Below are 23,121 nucleotides of genomic sequence, written 5' to 3' on the forward strand. Positions count from 1 at the left end.
AAGTTCATAAATTGTCCCTTTGTTGTATATGACAGTGTGCTTGGGTTGATAGTGTGGCCTTGTCGAAGTATCCTTGACTGCAATCCAAATTAAGCTCTTTTTCTGACAATTACTTGTATTATATGCACTCTCAGATAAAAGAACTAGCTCTACTATAGTGTTGTTTAATGAGCTTCATGGTATACTTGCACTTTGAAACTAGTGTATGTATCTTAAAGCAGTGGCCCGGTACCGGTCTGTGGGCCGCAAAAGAAAAAAAAGAAAAAATAAATAAATAAAAAAATAAAAAAATAAAAATAAATAAATAATTGTTTTATTTTTTATTAAATCAACATAAAAAACACAATATATACATTATATCAATATAGATCAATACAGTCTGCAGGGATACACTCCGTAAGCACACATGATTGTATTTCTTTATGAAAAAGAAGAAAAAAAAAAAATATATATATATACCATACACCAACCCCCCCCAGTCCGTGGGACACATTTTCAAGCGTTGACTGGTCCGCAGCTACAAAAAGGTTGGGGACCACTGTCTTAAAGAACAGAAAACTGTCTATCTGGTTTAAACAATTAACCTAAATCAGTTCATGTATTATGTTCCCAAAGTAGTCATGTAATCAATAATGAAATCAAAGGACTGTTCTCACGTGCTTACATTTCTACGTCACTGCAGCCTCTCCTTACAGCTCAACGCCCAATCTTGGCTTGGTTCAACATGCAGGCTCCAGAGGCTCTCTGGTCTCCACCGACTCTGGAAACAGCCTGCTGGTGGACAAGAGCAGTAACAGGACAAATTCTCTGGAGAAGGTAAACAAACACCAGAGTGCCTGTTGCCGTTCCAAACACCTTTAAGAATGATTTAGGTATTTTCATTGTATTTCTTTGGACTTTGGTCTATCATACACCTTGCACACAAAGCCCCTGCACCTTTTACTCTCCAATGTCCAAAGACCACAAAAACAAATGTTTTTTTTCCAAATATTTTTATTGAATTTTGCAGACAATACAGCATGATGGATCATGGCAACAGCAAGTTGGAGTATCTGCACATTTTTCAATATGTAACATAATAAACCCCATCCCTTACAATACCCACCCACTTAATTCCCAAGTTAATTGTCGCCTAGTGCCCACAACAAATATAGACACACATGAATATATGCAAACTTAGCTTCAATCTAACAAACTATATTGAGGTAAATAAAGAGTAAATAAGGTAAAATAAATAATACATAAGATATACAATAAAATATAACGTAAAAGTAAATAAACACAAGGAATGAGGGTGGGGGGGGGGGGGGTGGGGGTCTTCAGCGGTCAGTTCTGTCCAAGTTGTGTTACTCGAATCGCTTGGGGTGATGTCAAGCTTGTCCCTAATAATGTCCAGGAGGGGGCCCCAAGTTTTATGGAAAGATGCCACAGATCCTTTCTGCGAGAACCGAAGCTTCTCTAATTGCAGACACCGCAAGACATCTGTATCCAACTGTTATGGCTCGGCGGAGACGCAAGCTTCCATTTAAAAAGAATTGTACGCCTAGCCAGCAGAGTCGCTAACGCAATGACATGACGAGCGGTTGCAGGTAAACCGTCCACCTGCGGAACGCCAAAAAGGGCAGTCAGCGGGCTGGGTGTTATTGTTCTATCAAGGGCCTGCCCGACAGTGTCAAAAATAGCCGACCAAAAACTTGAGAGTTTTGGGCACGTCCAGAACATATGCAAATGGTCAGCTGGGGATTGTGTACAGCGGTTACAAGCGTCTCTATGGTTGGGGTATATTTTAGCCAGTCTAGCATTAGTGAAATGTGCTTTATGTAGTATCTTACATTGTATTAGGCCATGCCTAGCGCAAATAGATGATGAATGCACCAGCCTCAAAGCTTCTCTCCACCGCCCGTCAGGTATAGGTGCCCCAAGGTCATGGTCCCAGGATTCTCTGGCAGGTGAAGTGTTAAGTGGATTCAGAAAGCCGATTTCATTATATATTACAGATATCAAACGTCGTTTGTCAGAGTCAAAGGAGAGAAACCGATCAATTTCTGCTTCTGGGGGGCGGTTGGGAAAATTAGGTAATTGTTTTTTAATAAAATGCCTTATTTGAAGGTATCAAAAGAAATGTGTATTAGGTATATTGTATCTTGTTGACAGAGAAGCGAACGAAGAGAACACTCCATCGTGGTACAGGTCGTTGAGGATTTTAAGGCCGTTAGTCGACCAGGTGCGAAACGCAGAATCAGAGCAGGCAGGGATAAAGGCGGGATTGTTCAAAATCGGAGCACCGCTGGAAGCTTTGTGCAGGCCATGATGTTTCTTAAATTGAGTCCAAATTTTAATAGTATTTTTAACAACTGGGTTTAGGGAGGTCCCCAATGAACATAAGGGTAGCTGTGAGCAAATCACCGCGTGCAGGGAACCATTAGACGATGCTACCTCTATGTGAGCCCAAGGTGGACAGGCGACTGGGGAGTCGCAGCGGACCCAGTACAGAAGTTTATTAATATTGCAGGCCCAAAAATAATTTCTAAAGTTTGGAAGTGCTAGACCACCCTCCGTCTTAGGGAGCTGTAAAATGGCTTGTTTTGCCAAATGAAAGCAAGAAGTTGTTGATCAAGGCCAACAAAAAATTATTTGTTGAGACATATAGGGATGTGTTGAAAGAGATATAAAAATTTCAGAAGTAAAATCATTTTTATGAGGTTAATGCGGCCAACCAGGGATAGGGGGAGGGCAGCCCACCTGGACAAGTCCAATTTACATTTGTCTAACAGTGCTTGAAAGTTTTTACGAAACAGCTCTGTGGGAGAATTCGAGACAAACATGCCCAGATATTTAAAACCGTCCTCCGAGATCCTAAAGGGGAATTGTGAGCGCGGGAGTGACCTTGCCAAATTATTCACAAAAAATAGTTTGCTTTTCTGAATATTCAGTTTGTACCCTGACAAACGACCGAACTGATCTAGAATCGATAGTATATGGGGAAGCGAGGACGATGGGTCCGAAACGAACAACAGAACATCATCTGCATATAGGGAGAGCTTATGAACCCGACCGAAACGAGTGATACCCTTAAACTCCTCCGAATTCTTAAGCCAAATAGCAAGCGGTTCAATGGCTATATTAAACAGCAAGGGTGAAAGCGGACATCCCTGCCGGGTCCCACGCTGGAGAGGGAAGTAAGCTGAACGGATGCCGTTAGTATGTACGGAGGCAAGCGGAGTCTCGTACACGTGAAGACGTGTAGAGAGAACTTTCGCCAGAATCTTGCAGTCCACGTTCAAAAGTGAGATTGGTCTGTAGTTACCACAAGAGGTAGCATCCCTGTCTTTCTTAAGAAGTAATTAAATGGAAGCCTCTGACAGAGTCCCTGGTAAGCGGCCGGCGTTGAAGGAATCATTGAACATTCTTGCTAAAATGGGGGATAACAGTAATGAGTAAGCCTTGTAAAATTCAACTGTGAAGCCATCAGGGCCGGGCGACTTTCCATTTAGCATAGATCGAATTGCCTCCTGTATCTCTGACGAGGAAATGGGTCTACCCAGCTCCCTGGCAATGTTTACATCAATGCAAGGATATGTTAATGAATCGAGGGGGTTGGGGCAAATCGCGGAGATAGGAGTATATTCAGAAGTGTATAATTTAGTGTAAAATTCAGAAAAACACTTATTAATATAAACTGGATCAGAAGTATAACTACCATCAGGTAGTCTAATTTTGGGAATCGACCGCGATGCGCAAGCAGCCCTGGCCCGTTGAGCTAAAAGTCGGCCGGCCTTGTCTCCATGTTCATAGAAGCATTGTTTGGATTGTCGCAGTTGTCTTTCTACTATGTGCGTCATAAGCAGGTCATGTTCCGATAGTAGCAGAATAAGTTTTTTATACAGGGATGGAGATGGACAAACAGCGTATACGTTGTCGAGGTCGAGGAGTTCTTTAGCAATTTCCGTCAGCCTAGCCCTCTGTCCTCCTCATCCTGGAAATATAAGCGATCACCTGTCCCCGGACAGTAGCCTTAAGTGCTTCCCACAAGATGCTATTTTCAATGTCAGGGGTGTCATTAAACTCAATACAGGTACGAATTTCTGTTTCAACAAAATCTTTGAACTTAATGTCCGAGAGCAAGTGAGAGCTGAACCTCCACATTGTGCGGCCGGTCACACCTTGCGGAAATTTAATGTCGACTGAGATTGGCACGTGGTCAGAGACGGCTATCGGGTGGTAGTCGCATGCGTTAATACAATGCAAGAGATTGTTATCTATTAGAAAGAAATCAATACGGGAAAACGAATGGTGAACGTGCGAGAAGAATGAAAATGCCTTTCCATGCGGGTTCCTGAATCTCCAGGGATCTGAAAGTCCTACTTGGTTTGCATAAGATGACACAGCCTCTGCTGCTTTGGATAGTGTATTTCGAGTATGGGAGGATCGATCAAGAATCGCATCCTGGACTAAGTTAAAATCCCCGCCTACGATTATGCGGTGGCTATCGACGTTGGGGATCCTAGCAAAAAGTCTTGTGAAAAAAGTGTCATCATCCCAGTTAGGTGCATACACAGAGACTAAAATTACGGGTGTGTTCTGTAGCGTGCCCGAAACCACAACATAGCGACCTTCATTATCTTCTATAACGTCTGCTGGCTCAAACATAACACGCTTATGGATAATTATGGCCGAACCTCTAGCCCTAGCAGAAAATTTGGAATGGAATAAGTGGCTCATCCAAGACCTCTTAATACGGAGAATTTCTGATGTCTTCAGGTGTGTTTCTTGCAGAAACATAATGTCCCCTTTGAGATGCTGCAGCCGAGTTAAGACTTTACCAATTTTGACAGCGTTGTTCATGCCCTTGGTGTTCCAAGAGATGATACGCACTCCGCCACTCGTCATCCTACCAGCATCCGCCATCTATTAGACCCCAACAGTAAATCTGTGTGACACGCCTTAGACCCCACGGGGAGGGACGGGAGGGAGAGAGGGAAGACATAGCAGCAAAAAAATAAAAATAACAAAATAGTACCACAAAAAATTTTTTTAGGAGGATTCCCACAGTCAATGTGTCACATTTCACCTTGCATTCTGTGAACCGAGTCTTGCCTCGAAAGCATGCAACCAATCGTTTCACAATGGACTACTCCCTTCTTGCTGGACATCTTTCAAAAGCCCCGAAGATGCAGGTGGATGGAGATCCTGGGGATAACATACCATTACAAGTATTCACTCCCATTCTGGTTTAAACACCAGCAACTTTTTTTTTTTCTGTTTGGAGTGTCCCCTTTAAAGTGTGAGCTATAAATGACACATATTTTATTAATTGATTTTTTTCTGAAGTTTTGAATGTTTTCCTGAAGAACTGCTGAAGCAAATATGCACATTTTTGCTTCGCCTTCTGCAACAAATTATGAAAAGTTGTTGGTTTTTCTAAGAATTTGTACTTTGTTTTGAGTCTAAGTGAACTTTCTCTCTTTCTTGCAACATTCTGTGGCATGACATTACATAATTTTGTATGTGCATCAGAAGCAGTGTGCTTCATCTCTGAGCAGTGCCATGCTGCGTTGTGACAAACTGGACCAGGACGATGCAAAAAACCTGCTCTTGTGCTTTCTGCATATCCTCAAGAGCATGTCAGAAGGTAGGCTATGTGAGTTTCTTTGTTGTAATAATGTATTATTTACTAGGAATTACAAATTACTCTACAACCGCGTGTGAGGGCTGTGTGATGCTGATGATAAGCCATAATAGCTTATAAAAATTGCACAGATAAAAAAAAAATCATAACCTGGATTCCATGAAAGTACTAGGCCTTTAGATAACTAGATGATGAGCAACAGTTTTAGGGGAAAACATAAAACTGTCTCCATGTTAACAGCATTTAAGATGTATCAGGAATAGAGAAATACTTTTCTCGAGAGGGTAATATTTGGAATCTGTTTGCACTTTCTCGGGAGTCATCAAACGTACTGGCATGTCATATTCATGAGTGTAATGTAGAGCTGAATGGTGTTAAAGGGGAACTGCACTTTTTGGGGAATTTTGCCTATCGTTCAAAATCATAATGCAAGACGTGATGACGGATGGATTTTTTTTTAATGCATTCTAAATATTAAATAAATGTTTTGGGGTTTTTGGCATGCAAAGACTGTCAGATTTCTACACAATTTTAAAACCAAAAATGCCTAAATGTATCGACAATTACATCACACATTAAAACAAATGTTTTTACACATACAATGGACATATATTTGGATATGATTTGCTCAGGCCGGTAAAAGTAATTGCTCACTGCAACAAATTCCATTTTGTTGTTGATGCGGTCATCATTTTGATAATAGGGACACCTGTAAAAAAACACTTTCGTTTTCTCATTCTCAGAAGCCCTTTTTTCATATTGGAACAAAGCGGCGCCATATATGCTAATGGAATTTTTTACATTATTGGAGTAAGTATACACAAGAGACAGCATACAATCCTGCTTAAGTGGTTGTGAAGACACACATTTCATCATTGATTTTACTGGGTCCTTCCTGCAGGTTCTGCCTTCATCAATTTAGGTACATGGGGAAGCGCATCATCACCAGGTGGAGTAAATGTTGCTTTAAATATCAGCTGACACTACTACAATATATAATTTTATAACCAGACACTTATTTATTTTGAGTCCTATAATATCTTTGCTTGTCATTACTGCTGCTGACAAACTGTGATATGGTTAATGCTGTGGCCCCATAACCACTCCCGCATGGGTAAGAGTCACTTCTCTTTGCATGCTCCTCCTTTTTACGAACATATCAATGTAGCAACACTTTTTGCTTTATGGTAATTAACTTCTCACATTCATTGATTTTTTTGGTCCACAGGGGTCATGAAGGGACAGGGCCTCTGAATACAGACAGGAAATCCTTGACTTTGCCTGTGTCTCGTAATAGGACGGGCATTCTGCACTCCCGCTTACAGCAGCTTGGGACTTTGGAGAACGCTCACATGCTCAACAACAGTAAGCTTATCTTGGATCTTTCAATTGTTCAAATAAAATACACAAACCAGATAAAATGTAACACTTCTATACTAAATACTGATATAGGTGCAGTGGTACCTTGGATATGAGTAATTGTTGTTGTGACACAGCTCGTACCTTGAAAAACAGATTGCGAAACAATGGCACCTTTTAATAAATTGTATTTAAAATGTGCTTTCTGGCCCCCAAATTCCAAAATTTTAACATTTTACATATTAAATATTGCATAAAAACAAAATAGAATGTACTACTAACAACAACAGTAGTTTTATGAAGGCACAATAATGTAAAGCTTTTACGGTGTAGAGCAGACTTCTACGGTACTGGAACTGCTTCTCTGTCACACATTTACTGCACACAACCTGCAACTTCTCCATATTTCTATGGTGTAGATATCCCCGTGCAGATATTTTTTAACGTTTTTGGCTGGCGTTATTTACTCCTGCTACAGTATTGTAAGTTAATACATTTTATTTGAATAGCACTTCTCACAGACAGAGCTCACAAAGGGCGTCACATGGTTAAAATATAAATACAATCAAATATCAGCATATAGCATGATGAAACATAACAAATACAATAATGAAGATATAAAATAATTAATAATGGAATATTACAATACAAAGTTTCTATGTTCTCCCCGTGACTGCGTGGGTTTTCTTTAGGTACTTAGTTTTCCTCCCACCTCCAAAGACATGCATCTGGGGATAGGTTGATTGGCAACACTAAATTGGCCCTAGTGTGTGAGTGTGAGTGTTGTCTGTCTATCTGGGTGTACCCCACCTTCCCGAGAGGGACAAGCAGTAGAAAATGGATGTTTAAGAAACATTAGCTCAGCTTATTCATTTAGAAAATACTTACTCAGCACAGTATTTAGTGTTTAATTTTGTACGAGGTACAGCAAGGCGGTCGGCAGGAAGCAGTGACCTATTATGACAAAAAATCTACCAAGTAAATATGGGGCCCTGTAAGTGATAGGTAATACTTTGTATTGTATCCTAAAATGAACTGGAAGCTGACAAACATTGTTACACTCGAAGTCCAAGTCTGCTACACACTCAGTCATAATTTTGATGATTTATTTCTTTAATTTATGGTAATAATTTTTATTATGATCAGTTAGCCGAGAGACAACTAGGATCCCTACAAACTCGTAAGATGAGAAACTTGTATCTTGAGGTACCACTGTATTTCATTTCCCACATTAGACAATACCATATTTTGGTTCAGAATGAGAGAATAAACTATTCTTAACCCATAAGAACCCACTGTGACAAACTATTCAACACTTTAAATCAAACCTGTTCAATTGGGATTTGAAAAAAATGGTAAACTTTCAGGTCGGCCATTTTTGCGGGATGTATTAACCGACCACCGACTACCAGTGCCTTCATTGCCGTTGCAGACTGCTGTGGCTCAAGCGTGAATATCTTCACTATTGTCAGCTGCAATACCGGAGAATATTTTTTGAAGCATAAAATTTAAGGGAAATTTAAGGGAAAGAAGGTTGAATATGGTAGTTTCCCAAAGGAAACAGGAGAGTTGACAGCTATGCTAAACTTCCTGCTTTGTACTTGACTTGAACTCATTAAAGGCCTACTGAAATGACATTTTTTTATTCAAACGGGGATAGCAGATCCATTTTATGTGTCATACTTGATAATTTCGCGATATTGCCATATTTTTGCTGAAAGGATTTAGTAGAGAACATCGACGATAAAGTTCGCAACTTTTGGTCACTGATAAAAAAAGCCTTGCCTGTACCGGAAGTAGCGTGACGTCGCAGGTTGAAAGGCTCCTCACATTTCCCCATTGTTTACACCAGCAGCGAGAGCGATTCGGACCGGGAAAGTGACGATTACCCCATTAATTTGAGCGAGGATGAAAGATTCGTGGATGAGGTACGTTAGAGTGAAGGACTAGAGTGCAGTGCAGGACGCATCTTTTTTCGCTCTGACCGTAACTTAGGTACAAGCTGGCCCATTGGATTCCACACTTTCTCCTTTTTCTATTGTGGATCATGGATTTGTATTTTAAACCACCTCGGATACTATATCCTCTTGAAAATGAGAGTCGAGAACGCGAAATGGACATTCACAGTGACTTTTATCTCCACGACAATACATCAGCGAAGCACTTTAGCTACGGAGCTAACGTGATAGCATCGTGCTTAAATGCAGATAGAAACAAAAGAAATAAGCCCCTGACTGGAAGGATAGACAGAAAATCAACAATACTATTAAACCATGGACCTGTAACTACACGGTTAATGCTTTCCAGCCTGGCGAAGCTTAACAATGCTGTTGCTAACGACGCCATTGAAGCTAACATAGTTACGGGACCTCACAGAGCTATGCTAAAAACATTATCTCTCCACCTACGCCAGCCAGCCCTCATCTGCTCATCAACACAATCGTGCTCACCTGCGTTCCAGCGATCGACGGAGTGATGAAGGACTTCACCCGATAATCGATGCGGTCGGCGGCTAGCGTCGGATAGCGCGTCTGCTATACAAGTCAAAGTCCTCCTGGTTGTGTTGCTGCAGCCAGCCGCTAATACACCGATCCCACCTACAACTTTCTTCTTTGCAGTCTTCACTGTTCATTAAGCAAATTGGAAAAGATTCACCAACAAAGATTTACAGAATACTGTGGAATTTTGCAATGAAAACAGAGGTTTTTGTATTGGATACAATGGTGTCGGAATACTTTCGAATACTTTCAACGATTGACGTCACGCGCATACGTCATCATACATAGACGTTTTCAACCGGAAGTTTCGCGGGAAATTTAAAATTGCACTTTATAAATTAACCCGGCCGTATTGGCATGTGTTGCAATGTTAAGATTTCATCATTGATATATAAACTCTCAGACTGCGTGGTCGGTAGTAGTGGGTTTCAGTAGGCCTTTAAGGCTATGTCTACTCTAAGCCGGATAATCCCTTAAACAAATAATTATTTAGCCTAAGCCTCGTTTCGGCCACACTAAACCACCGTTTAAGGTTCCCCTCCCTGGATACTTTTTTACACAGGTAAGTGCGCTGTCTATTTCTTGAATCTCCGGCTCTTAGCTTTGTATGGACTCATTGATCGTTTACAAACCGAGTTCAGAGAGGAAGTGACAGAAAGACCGCGCCCCACACAGGAAGTGACGTCAGAAAGAGCGCCACAGCCAGCTTCATAATAAAGCGGTTTCGTAACTCGGAGCTAACTACTGGAAATATGGAGGCAAGTCATCCAGACATGCCCGTGTTTCTCCTTCCGTCTGTACAGACCCTTGTGGAAATCGCACATGAATACCTTAGGAGAAGAAAACGCAAGATTGCAGCTATTTCGGATACAACACATCTCAGACCGCAAGAGAACTTTCAAATGTCCAGGTCAGCTGTAAATCTGTTTGCCGAAAAAATATGTCCATTTGTCGAAGGAGAGACAACGAGAATGCGGGTTCACGTGGATGTGATAAAAAATGGTAGCGTGTGCTTTGTATTACCTGGCCGTCGAGGGAAGACGCCTGGCAAAGCAGACTGTATCAGTTATTGTCAGCCATGTATGTCGCGGATTCAACGTCTAGGTCCAGAGTATATAAAGTCACCAAAAAGGAATGGACAATGAAGGTGAAGGCAAAAGAGTGAGGAGTGTCCTGACCAGATATCTAGATTCCTATATTGATTGATGTTAAATGTTCTTTATCACATTCTTTACTTTCACATGCCCATTAAAGATTTGATTAATTTATGATGGCTCAGGTGTGATTCACTACAATAGGGCCCCAAAGCACACTGGATTCCAGTTATTTGAAATACCACAACACTGGATATTGTTCAGATAAGTTACATTTAAGAACTTGCACACAAAGCAACACTGGAAATGACTATGACGTGCGCATTTTCCGGCGGACGGGGGGGGGGTTTAAACGACCATTGTGTGTATGTGGACAAGGATAAGGTTAGGTGGGAGAAGGGAACATAGTGTAGAAGTGAACATCTTGCAGTGGTTATCATCTGACATACAATTGACAGCCATCTGACTCTGAGGATATGGCTGTGTGTCAGACAAAAGCATGTGAAGGAGCTACAGTAGCTTATTTCAATAGCTTATTATTTTGCCATTACAGTCGTCCCTTGCCACATCGCGTTTCGAATGTCGTGGCTTTACCACATTGCAGATTTAAAAACAAATCAAAATTAACTATTGGTAAATTACGTTTTATATATGTATTATATGTATTACAGTGTAATATTTACTTTATTTTCGATTAGTATTACGTTGCGGCGATCAACAAATGTCTTACACCAGGACGTCCTTTCCGGGTTTGATTGAAATCTTTGTAAACAACACAGCACTAATCCTGCCGCTGCTGGTATCTTCACCGCGACAATCTCAAACTGTTCACTTTTTGACAATAGTCACGCAATCGGTGTGAGAGTTTCTCAAATTACGCCTTTCACAAGCACTCACACCACAACTCTCACTCCTTACGCATTTCTAGAAATTATAATGATAAATAAATGATAAATGGGTTATACTTGTATAGCGCTTTCCTACCTTTAAGGTACTCAAAGCGCTTTGACACTATTTCCACATTCACCCATTCACACACACATTCACACACTGAAGGCGGGAGCTGCCATGCAAGGCCTTAACCACGACCCATCAGGAGTAAGGGTGAAGTGTCTTGCTCAAGGAAACAACGGACGTGACTAGGATGGTAGAAGGTGGGGATTGAACCAGGAACCCTAAGGTTGCAGACCACTCTCCCAACTGCGCCACGCCGTCCCCAAATTCAGCCAAGCACACGCCCTAGCTACAGTAGGAAGGGAATTTATACGGCCCGATTAATTGCGGTTTACCTGACATATGAAAGGAGATGAATTGGAGGGTGCACTGCCCACTTTAGCTGCCAGATGGCAGTAGAGTGTTAAATATCGGTAACAGTGGTTTGTGACCATTTCAACTTTGACCGCAGCATCAGTTGTTATTTAGAGTGGTGCTTTTCATCATTTTCAGCAGACTGCATTGCAAAATGATTAACCCTCCTAGGAATGTGGCCATGTGAATCCCTTCCCTCGGATTGGCTGAAATGCAAGCCTTTTTTTTGTACAAATCAGATCCTCCATGCGGTGGAATTGTCAGGAACATTATGAGAAGTGGGAATGTTGTACAGGGGCACCAAGCCTGAAAGTTTGAAGATGTTTCTCATCTGACAACAATGAAAAATAATGTCATTATAAACTTGCTTGTATCATATTAAAGGCCTACTGAAATGATTTTTTTTTATTTAAACGGGGATAGCAGATCTATTCTATGTGTCATACTTGATCATTTCGCGATATTGCCATATTTTTGCTGAAAGGATTTAGTAGAGAACATTGGCGATAAAGTTCGCAACTTTTGGTCGCTGATAAAAAAAGCCTTGCCTGTACCGGAAGTAGCGTGACGTCACAAGTTGAAAGGCTCCTCACATTTCCCCATTGTTTACACCAGCAGCGAGAGCGATTCGGACCGAGAAAGCGACGATTTCCCCATTAATTTGAGCCAGGATGAAAGATTCGTGGATGAGGAATGTGAGAGTGAAGGACTAGAGTGCAGTGCAGGACGCATCTTTTTTCGCTCTGACCGTAACTTAGGTACAAGGGCTCATTGGATTCCACACTCTCTCCTTTTTCTATTGTGGATCACGGATTTGTATTTTAAACCTCCTCGGATACTATATCCTCTTGAAAATGAGAGTCGAGAACGCGGAATGGACATTCACAGTGACTTTTATCTCCACGACAATACATCGGCGAAGCACTTTAGCTACGGAGCTAACGTGATAGCATCGGGCTTAACTGCAGATAGAAACAAAAGAAATAAACCCCTGACTGGAAGGATAGACAGAAAATCAACAATACTATTAAATCATGGACCTGTAACTACACGGTTAATGCTTTCCAGCCTGACGAAGCTTAACAATGCTGTTGCTAACGACGCCATTGAAGCTAACTTAGCAACGGGACCTCACAGAGCTATGCTAAAAACATTAGTTATCCACCTACGCCAGCCAGCCCTCATCTGCTCATCAACACCCATGCTCACCTGCATTCCAGCGATCGACGGAGCGACGAAGGACTTCACCCGATCATCAATGCGGTCGGCGGCTAGCGTCGGATAGCGCGTCTGCTATTCAAGTCAAAGTCTTCCTGGTTGTGTTGCTGCAGCCAGCCGCTAATACACCAATCCCACCTACAACTTTCTTCTTTGCAGTCTTCATTGTTCATTAAACAAATTGCAAAAGATTCACCAACACAGATGTCCAGAATACTGTGGAATTTTGCGATGAAAACAGAGCCGTTTGTATTGTGATACAATGTGTCCGAATACTTCCGTTTCAACGATTGACGTCACGCGCGTCATCATACATAGACGTTTTCAACCGGAAGTTTCGCGGGAAATTTAAAATTGCACTTTATAAGTTAACCCGGCCGTATTGGCATGTGTTGCAATGTTAAGATTTCATCATTGATATTTAAACTATCAGACTGCGTGGTCGGTAGTAGTGGGTTTCAGTAGGCCTTTAAGACTGTCTAACAACCTACACTCCTATCAAAAATGAAAAATGGTTTGTTCTACGCATAAATAATGATCTCAGCATCGGTAGTGGACAAATTGGGACACATCTTTACGATATTACGGAGATGAAAGAAGGCTGTTTTAGTAACAATGTTAATGTGTGACTGAAACAAGAGAGTTGGGTCGAAGATAATAAAGATTCTTTACCGAGTCACACTGGAGTTATTTTGTTGTCAAATATTAAGGTGGTATTATTAAATAAATGTCGGGGTCTAGCAGGACCAATAATCAACATTTCTGTTTTCTTAGTGTGAAGATGCAAAAAATGTTGGACATCCATTGTTTGACTTCATTTAGACACGCCTCCAGGTCACTACAATCTCGCGTGCTGATCAGCTTTAGTAGCATGTAGAGTTGATTGTCATCAGCATAACAGTGAAAGCCAACACCGTATTTGCGTATGATGTCATCTAGCTGTATTATGTAGATATTGAAAAGTGCAGGGCCAAGAACTGATCCCTGTGAAACTCCTCACGTTACCTTAACATACTCCGAGGTCACGTTGTTATGGGAGAAGCACTGCATCCTGTCCGTCAGACAGGACTTAAACCAAGAAAAGGCTAAGTCTGACATACCAATACGTGTTTTCATACATTCTAATAGAATGTTATAATTGACGGTATCGATAGCAGCGCTGAGATCAAGTCGCAGCAACATGAATGACTCATTAGCATCCATAGTTAGCAACAAATCATTAGTCACTTTTGTAAGGGCAGTCTCAGTAGAATGAAACCAGACTGAAAGGGTTCACAGAGATTGTTAGACGCCAAGTGTTCATTTAGCTGCTGTGCAACAATTTTTTCACAGATTTTTGAGATAAAGAGGAGGTGGTACACAGGCCCGTAGTTTACCAGGAGGTAAGATTCAAGGATAGGTCTTTTGAGCAGAGGATTAATAACCGCTGTTTTGAATGCTAGGACACGTGTACGGTCTCCAATTACACCAAAAAATAAATGCTACATTTGTTGGCAATTGTTTTTATGACAGAAAAAGTGACAAAGGATTGTAGAAATCTCTAAAAAAAAGAAAAGGGTATATATATATTAAATGCGCATACTGTATATAAAAACCACGTATATAAAATACGCAAATAGAACAAAACGATAAGAAAAATATATATGTTAATACTATACTTAACAGATTTGTTTTAAATGTATATTCTAATTTTTTTGCCTTTTTATAGATATATTGATCATAGCAAACCATGCGATGTGATATCGACCGCACCCCTAACCACATCCCCACCGCCACAGGTATTTTGGCAATTTAGGGGGAACCCTGCCATTAACAAAATAAAACTGACTTACATTACGATCATGCTTTGTCAGAGATGTTTTGTTATGTTATGTGATATTTGCACAGAAAGAAATGCAAGTGCATCAGTTTAGGAACATGGAGGCGGGCGGGGTGAGGATTTTTCTGGCTCGCTAAAATATTGTGTACATTCTCTTAGCTGATTAGCAGGCTCAATATTATATTTTATTAATAAATAGAAAAGGTTAAAATATTGTATTGCATCAATATGAAGTCCCCTGTGTAGAGTACACTTATTAATGGTGAAAAATGACACCTATCTGCGATTCATTTTGAGTTAACTATGAACAGAATGTTTTAATCTAAGACAGCCATAATATACACCCACACCCACACACACTTTTTTCTCTCAATGTAGCCCCCGAGTCCAAATATTTGCCCAGGTGTTTGTTATACTGTGGTATATCCACTATCATTTCCCTTGAAGCAGAAATGTATATGGGTTTTTATGGGGGAAGGAGATGCCGCATGAACAATAGGCTCTTAAATCAGAGGGGATGATGTTCCATACCATGTAAAAACTAATTTGTGTCCCCAGTTAAACATGCAATTATTGGTCACTATATTATATACAACCATTTATCTTTGAGCAGCATCAGGCCATTATGTGTGATCAAATATATGACTTTGATAAATTACAGTAATGTTGTGTTTTTGCTCTAGTGTACACTCACACAGAAGCCGATATGAGCAACCAATGCTTGCTGGAGGCCAACATGTCTACTGAGGTCTGTCTGACTGTGCTGGACACACTCACCATTTTCATTATGGGATTCAAGGTATATACACCTTTTTTGTTTTGTTTTTTTAATATCTAAGTATTAGACAAAATTATACAAAAAAACATGTTATGGAAGATGTGAATACCAATACAGTATAAAATACAAATAAAAACTAACAGAAATAATAAATATAAACTTATATTTATGGGTATAGAGCTGTGTTGACAATCACATTATCTATAGCTAGTGTATACAACTCCTCATAAAATAGTATGTGTTTTTTCACATATCATGTTAGGGGTGGAAGAATACCGTTCACATACTGTCCCAATTCCCGCTACTTGGGAATAATCGATACTGGTACTCAACAGTAATTTTCAGTGCTTTTTTCTGTTTTAATATTGTTTTTGATAACAAAACCTCATTTTTTTATTGCAAAATTTAAAACAGTTCCGATTATAACTGCTGGCCAGTTGTTCTATAATGGAACCTTGCTTTATGAACGTGATTGGTTCCTGAACAGGATACGTAAATAGAAAACTTGTCCATACTAAACAATGTAAATATGAATAATGGTCTCCAGCCTTGACTTAGTGAAGGCTTGTTCACTTTGAACACATTATAAAGTGTGATACAATATTGTAAATCAAATAGACCACAAGGGGGTGATGGATCAATTATTTAAAACAACTCTCCTGTAGGCACTGAAGTCCCTTTGGTGCCCTCACAAACAATCAGAAATCACTAAATCCTTAACTATAACAACCACAGTTTTCAAATAAACACTTAATATAGTAAAACCAACTTTACATTGTCATCTGCGAACGAGTAGCTGAGCAGAGAAAAAGGAGCAGACCAAAGCGGAGCAGGGAGGAAAGGGGAGTGTGTGTGTGCTCTTAGTAAAGACACCGCTGAACGAGAAGTTGTGTTGTCTCCTCTGCTTTGATTCAAGTTGGCATCTTTTTTCAGAAAATACTGGTGTCATTGCTATTTAAAACTTGCTGTGGTACAAAGCCAGCTTCACCCGCCGCTTCAAATCGCGCAAGCACAAAACGGCTGCCAGCGGGACACACAATGAATGAATGAAGCGTTCGTACACAGAAGCATATTCAGCTCGATCTAATAGCTTGTAAATCAAAACTTTCGCTAAAAGGGACTTCGTAAAGCGAGGTTCATTTGTGTCTTGTTTTATCACATTTCTGATCCTTATTTTCTAGAATGGCATTAAGTTGCAAGTTCAAAATGTTAGATGGCAGTAGTGTATATTTTATAGTGTGTTGGCTAGTCAGTTCAGTCTTTGCTATATCTAGTCTTTTGTTGCGCCCTAAAAAGTTTAGTTATTTCGCACCAGCTGTTTGATTGTAACGTGCATCTTAGTTGTAGTTTTCATCAACACATTTGGAGGTGTTAAAATCGCCATGACCTAATCGCTAATGCCAATCGGAAGCATATAAATAGCAATGTATATTAGTATCAATTTAGGTTCTACGTTTCCAAAAATGCGCTAACTAGCGTTTATTTTGAGTCATTTTCTTTGTTGTCATTAAAAATTGTAACATTACCTGGATGTACTTGGTACCTATCCCTAAACAATCTCAGTTGGGCTAAGTACGGTAAAGGAACAAAATAAAAAACAAAAATGCTTAGCTTTCGTTTGCTTAACGGCCTAAATATTTTTTTAAATGAAACTGAACTGCACAGAGCTATCATCTTATTTTCCGATAAATATAATTCTCAAATGAAATATACAAATACAAATAAATACAGGAAATGTCAAGTCCACCTCTTTGTTCCGCCAAAAGACGCAAGGATAACTCCATTTATTTTAGTTGGTTGGTCCCTTAATAGGTTGTAAACATTTAAAAAAAGAGACAAGTTATTACAGAGTATTCAACATTTTAAATCAATCCCGTAAGCATTTTAAATGGAATAAAGAAGTATCTAACATCATAAAGTGTCTCCATTTTAAACTTTTAAGCATTTAGTCCTTTTAAATCAAATGAAGAAAACACCTTTTAGTAAAGTTTCACCGTTTTACAGAATTGTACTCTTTTTATTCTATACTTTTAATTGACCAAACTCAAACATTTTATATCTAAAGGCAAACTCACTTAACACAAAATCCATAAAGTAAATGATGCAGTGAAGTCATTCACAAACTACAAAGCAGTTAAACAAACTTGACCATATTAAGCAACATTTAAAATACCATGAAAGGAAAGAAAACATTTCACCAACCATTGGTGTCTTTGGAGGAGACTTGGAACTTCTTTCCTTGAAAGTGTCTTTGTTTGAATGACAGAGCCTCTTCCAGTCCTCCCCAGGTGCTATACATCAGTGATGATGACTGTTTGCTGTTCCTGGTGCACTCTGGGAAAAGTAGTATACACAACCAGGACCTGGAATTTAGCTCAACAGTAAATGTGAAATAATAAAAGTTTTCTTTTTAGTAAAGTGCAACAGACACGTGCAAGAGTGAGAGTTTGAAGACTCAGAATTATTTTTTTATTTTTAGTAAAGAACCTTATTGGTTGAAGTGCAGCATTAATACTTTCAGCTTTGTAGCCTCGTTACCTGCCCAAAGGCTAACTGTTCTTAAACAGGAGACTTTCACGACAAAAGAGGCATAAGCTCTGACTAGTTTAAATTCTATGCTGGTGTGTTACCACGGTGAAGTGTGGTGCCTTACAGGAGTTTTCTCGGGCCTCTGAATAAGTGTTGTGTTAGTGTAAATAAAAGTCGAGTGAGCACACAGTGGATGTATTTGCGTCCTTGGACATAACATTATTCTCCTTTGCCTCCCTCCCTTGCTCTGGCCGGCGAGCCGCCAATACCCTGGTCCCGCTGGCATGATTCTTTTGAGACTTTTATTGCCGCAGTCGGGCTAACTCACACTAGCAATGCTAGTCTACGCGGCACGCTAATTCACTGCTTGGGCAGCAAGGGACAGCACATTTTTCAAATGTAGGACCTGTGCAGACATGCAGACTTTTGCTGCCCCTCAGAGCGTTATCGTACAAGAATCATCTTCCGCCAGCGCAGACAACACACCAGCGAGTCGGTACACAACTACGTCACTGATCTCTGCTGCCTAGCAAATCTCTGTAAGTTCTGCCGGTTGTGAGAGGAAATTATTTGCGATCAGCTGGCTAAGCTCACGGCACTCCCAAACTATTTATCACCAAATATTGTCATGGCTTTTTAAATGGCTCGAGTCTGCTACACAGTTAGCATTGGAGCTACCTGGCTCTGATCCCCCCGGCGCCTTTTGCACTGCTAGCTCAGACAGTGGCCCCAGGCGCTCAGATACCAGACCCCACTTCCTTCAAATGGAACCATTTCTCTCAAGTGTGCCACTCTGCACTGTAAAAAAAAAATTCTGTAAAAAAACGGTCATCTACTGGCAGCTACGGCTGCCAAACGAAAACCATAACATTAAAGTAAAACATTGTAAACCAAATAATGATCAAAAACATTATATTTACAGAAATTTTCATGAAACGTTTTGCGGAAAAATAACGTAATTTTACAGATTTTTACTAAATTATTAAGATCAACCACCTTTAATAAAGTGACGATGCAAACAGTTCTGCAGAAAAATACCTTTATTCTACAGCATGGTTGTCAAACTCTGGCCCGCTGGCCAAATTTGGCCCGCCGTGTAATTTCACTTGGCCCTTGAGGCGATATCAAATTAACACTAAAGCTGGCCCGCCGATCCTCCCGGGAGTCTTCCAAAAGCCAGCCAGCCAGCCAGCCAGCCAGCCAGCCAGCCAGCCAGCCAGCCAGCCAGCCAGCCAGCCAGCCCAACGAATGCTGGCCCAGTCACATAACATGTGCGGCTTCTTCACACACACACACATTAGAATGCAACGCATACTTCATCAACAGCGATACAGGTTACACTGAGGGTAGCCAAAAAGATTATGGACAATGCTCCCTCTAAGGTGCGCGCCTGCGCAATTGCGCACTGTCAAGTGTCCTTTTATGCCACGCACCAAATCAAATCAAAACAAAATAAACACATAATTTCTTCTGTATGATTTTGCAATGCAACTGTGTGAGTGACAGTGACAACGAGCGGCCCTAACAGTTAAAACAATGTTCGTTCAATCAATGAATCAATCAATGTTTATTTATATAGCCCTAAATCACAAAAGTCTCAAAGGGCTGCACAAGCCACAACGACATCCTCGGCACAGAGCCCACACAAGGGACGTCGATGTGAATGACTATGAGAAACCTTGGAGGGGACCGCATATGTGGGTAACCCCCCCTCTAAGTACAGTCCCTAGTGGATCCACATAACAGTGAGAGTCCAGTCCGTAGTGGGGCCAGCAGGAGACCATCTGGAGCGGAGAAAGGTCAGTAGCGCAGAGACGTCCCCAACTGATGCACAGGCGAACGGTCCACCCCGGGTCCCAACTCTGGACAGCCAGCATCTCATCTATGGTCACCGGAACCGGAATAACCCGGCGAGGGGGCTAAGGAGAAAAGAAAACAGCAGATCAACTGGTCTAAAAAAGGGGGGTCTATTTAAAGGCTAGAGTATACAAATTAGTTTTAAGATGGGACAAAAAATGCTTTTACTGAGGTAGCATCTCTAACTTTTACCGGGAGGGCATTCCATAGTACTGGAGCCCGAACAGAAAACGCTCTATAGCCCGCAGACTTTTTTTGGGCTCTGGGAATCACTAATAAGCCGGACTTCTTTGAACGCAGATTTCTTGCCGGGACATATGGTACAATACAGTCAGCAAGATAGGCTGGAGCTAGACCGTGTAGTATTTTATACGTAAGTAGTAAAACCTTAAAGTCACATCTTAAGTGCACAGGAAGCCAGTGCAGGTGAGCCAGTATAGGCGTAATATGATCAAACTTTCTTGTTCTTGTCAAAAGTCTAGCAGCCGCATTTTGTACCAACTGTAATCTTTTAATGCTAGACATAGGGAGGCCTGAAAATAATACGTTACAGTAATCGAGACGAGACGTAACGAACGCATGAATAATGATCTCAGCGTCGCGAGTGGACAAAATGGAACAAATTTTAGCGATATTACGGAGATGAAAGAAGGCCGTTTTAGTAACACTCTTAATGTGTGACTCAAACGAGAGAGTTGGGTCGAAAATAATACCCAGATTCTTTACCGAGTCGGCTTGTGTAATTGTTTGGTTGTCAAATGTTAAAGTGGTATTATTAAATAGATGTCGGTGTTGAGCAGGACCAATAATCATCATTTCCGTTTTCTTAGCGTTGAGTTGCAAAAAGTTAGCGGACATCCATTGTTTAATTTCTTTAAGACACGCCTCCAGCTGACTACAATCCGGCGTGTTGGTCAGCTTTAGGGGCATGTAGAGTTGGGTGTCATCAGCATAACAGTGAAAGCTAACACCGTATTTGCGTATGATGTCACCTTGCGGCAGCATGTAAATACTAAAGAGTGCAGGGCCAAGAACGGAACCCTGGGGGACTCCGCACGTTACCTTGACATAGTCCGAGGTCACATTGTTATGGGAGATGCACTGCATCCTGTCAGTAAGATAAGAGTTAAACCATGACAAGGCTAAGTCTGACATACCAATACGTGTTTTGATACGCTCTAATAAAATATTTTGATCGACGGTATCGAAAGCAGCGCTAAGATCAAGAAGCAGCAACATAGATGACGCATCAGAATCCATCGTTAGCAATAGATCATTTGTCATTTTTGCGAGGGCTGTCTCCTTAGAGTGATCTGCCCTGAAACCGGATTGAAAAGGTTCACAGAGATTGTTAGACGCTAAGTGTTCATTTAGCTGCAGTGCAACGATTTTTTCGAGGATTTTCGAGATAAACGGAAGGTGGGACACCGGCCGGTAGTTTACCATGAGGTCAGGATCGAGGTTAGGTCTTTTGAGTATAGGATTAATAACCGCTTTTTTGAATGCTAAGGGAACAGTGCCAGAGGAAAGTGATAAGTTTATAATATTTAGCACTGATGGACCTAATAATACAAAAAGCTCCTTGATAAGTTTCCCAGGAAATGGGTCAAGTAAACATGTTGTTTGTTTTGTCCCATTTACACATCTTAACAATTCCTCTAATGTTATTTCATCAAAGAGAGAGAAACTATTTTGGAGGGCGGTATCCGTCGTATATACAGTCGTATCTGTGTTAATAGAACCCAGTTGTAGCTGGGATGCATTGTCTTTAATCTCCTTTCTAATGACTTCAATTTTCTTATTAAAGAAATTCATAAAGTCATCTGCCGAGTGGGTGGAGGTACTGGGAGGAGTCCCTTGTTGGGTTAGCGATGCTACTGTACTGAACAAAAATTTAGGATCATTTTTGTTGAGGTGGATGAGATTTGAGTAATATTTAGCTTTAGCTAAGGTAAGCATGCGTTTATAAGTTATTAAACTATCACTCCATGCTTGATGGAAAACCTCAAGTTTAGTCGCGCGCCATTTACGTTCCAGCTTTCTACATGATAATTTATGGGCTTTAGTTTCTTCTGTAAACCATGGGGTACGCCTTTTAGGGGCCCTTTTTAGCTTTAGCGGTGCTACACTATCAATGGTGTCGCGCAGGGCGTCGTTAAAGTTGTTAGTGAGGTTATCAATAGAGCCGACATAATTTGGGAATGGTGCCATTACCGAAGGGAGTAGGCCAGCAAGAGTCGTCATTGTGGCAGCATTAATGTTGCGGCTGCTATAGTAGTTATTACTATTATTAGTTTGTTGACAATGAGTCAGAACTTCGAATTTTATAAGGTAATGATCGGACATTACTTTAGTACACGGGAGTATCGTAACTTTGGAGGTGGTGACACCCCTGAAAAGCACTAGATCTATCGTATTACCGTTGCGATGCGTGGGTTCATTTATTATTTGTGTAAGACCACAGCTATCAAATATAGTCTGAAGCGCCACGCACGGAGGGTCCGATGTGGTATTCATATGAATATTAAAGTCCCCCATTATGATTATATTGTCGGCGTGCGTCACTAGATCAGCAACAAACTCTGAGAATTCACTGATAAAGTCCGAGTAGGGCCCAGGGGGGCGGTAGATAACAGCCAGGTGAAGAGGCAGCGGTGTGACAAACCTCATAGTGAGCACCTCAAACGAGTTATATTTATTATTTAGGTTAGGTGTAAGATTATAGTTTTCATTGTATATTACTGCGGCACCCCCTCCCCTTTTAAGAGGACGGGCAACATGTGCATTCGTATAGTTAGGAGGAGATGCCTCACCCAGCGCAAAAAAATCGTCTGGTTTGAGCCAGGTCTCGGCGAGACCAACGACGTCAAGTTTGTTGTCTCTAATGACCTCATTAACTAATAACGTTTTGGAAGATAATGATCTTATGTTTTAAAAGCCCATATTATGGTAGTGGGCTGTTTTGAGGATTGTTTGTTGAAATTATCCGAAGTAGCAATATTAATAATGTTGCGTTTATTATGCGTAGTGCA

The 23,121-nt window shown here is 40.8% G+C and overlaps 1 protein-coding gene and 1 long non-coding RNA gene across 6 annotated transcripts in view; one reads left to right on the top strand and one right to left on the bottom strand.

The window, feature by feature from the left end:
• LOC133654080 (dedicator of cytokinesis protein 9-like) overlaps positions 1-23,121 on the top strand; it is a 201,796-nt gene that overhangs the window by 146,069 nt on the left and 32,606 nt on the right. For 2 of the 5 annotated variants that reach the window (XM_062054078.1, XM_062054083.1), the window contains exons 33-38: positions 683-816; positions 5,518-5,632; positions 6,373-6,439; positions 6,531-6,578; positions 6,858-6,994; positions 15,609-15,724. In XM_062054078.1, coding sequence (XP_061910062.1) covers positions 683-816; positions 5,518-5,632; positions 6,373-6,439; positions 6,531-6,578; positions 6,858-6,994; positions 15,609-15,724 — 617 coding nt within the window. The remainder of the gene's footprint in view (positions 1-682; positions 817-5,517; positions 5,633-6,372; positions 6,440-6,530; positions 6,579-6,857; positions 6,995-15,608; positions 15,725-23,121) is intronic. The other 3 variants (XM_062054081.1, XM_062054080.1, XM_062054082.1) reach the window with 3 other exon arrangements.
• LOC133654085 (uncharacterized) lies at positions 466-18,032 on the bottom strand. Its single transcript, XR_009826829.1, has 3 exons — positions 17,906-18,032; positions 5,072-5,190; positions 466-771 (listed from the first exon to the last, which is right to left on the bottom strand). It is a non-coding gene; the product is annotated as an uncharacterized LOC133654085 (long non-coding RNA).

This window comes from Entelurus aequoreus, linkage group LG07, assembly GCF_033978785.1.
Source record: "Entelurus aequoreus isolate RoL-2023_Sb linkage group LG07, RoL_Eaeq_v1.1, whole genome shotgun sequence".
Lineage (NCBI taxonomy): Eukaryota > Metazoa > Chordata > Actinopteri > Syngnathiformes > Syngnathidae > Entelurus > Entelurus aequoreus.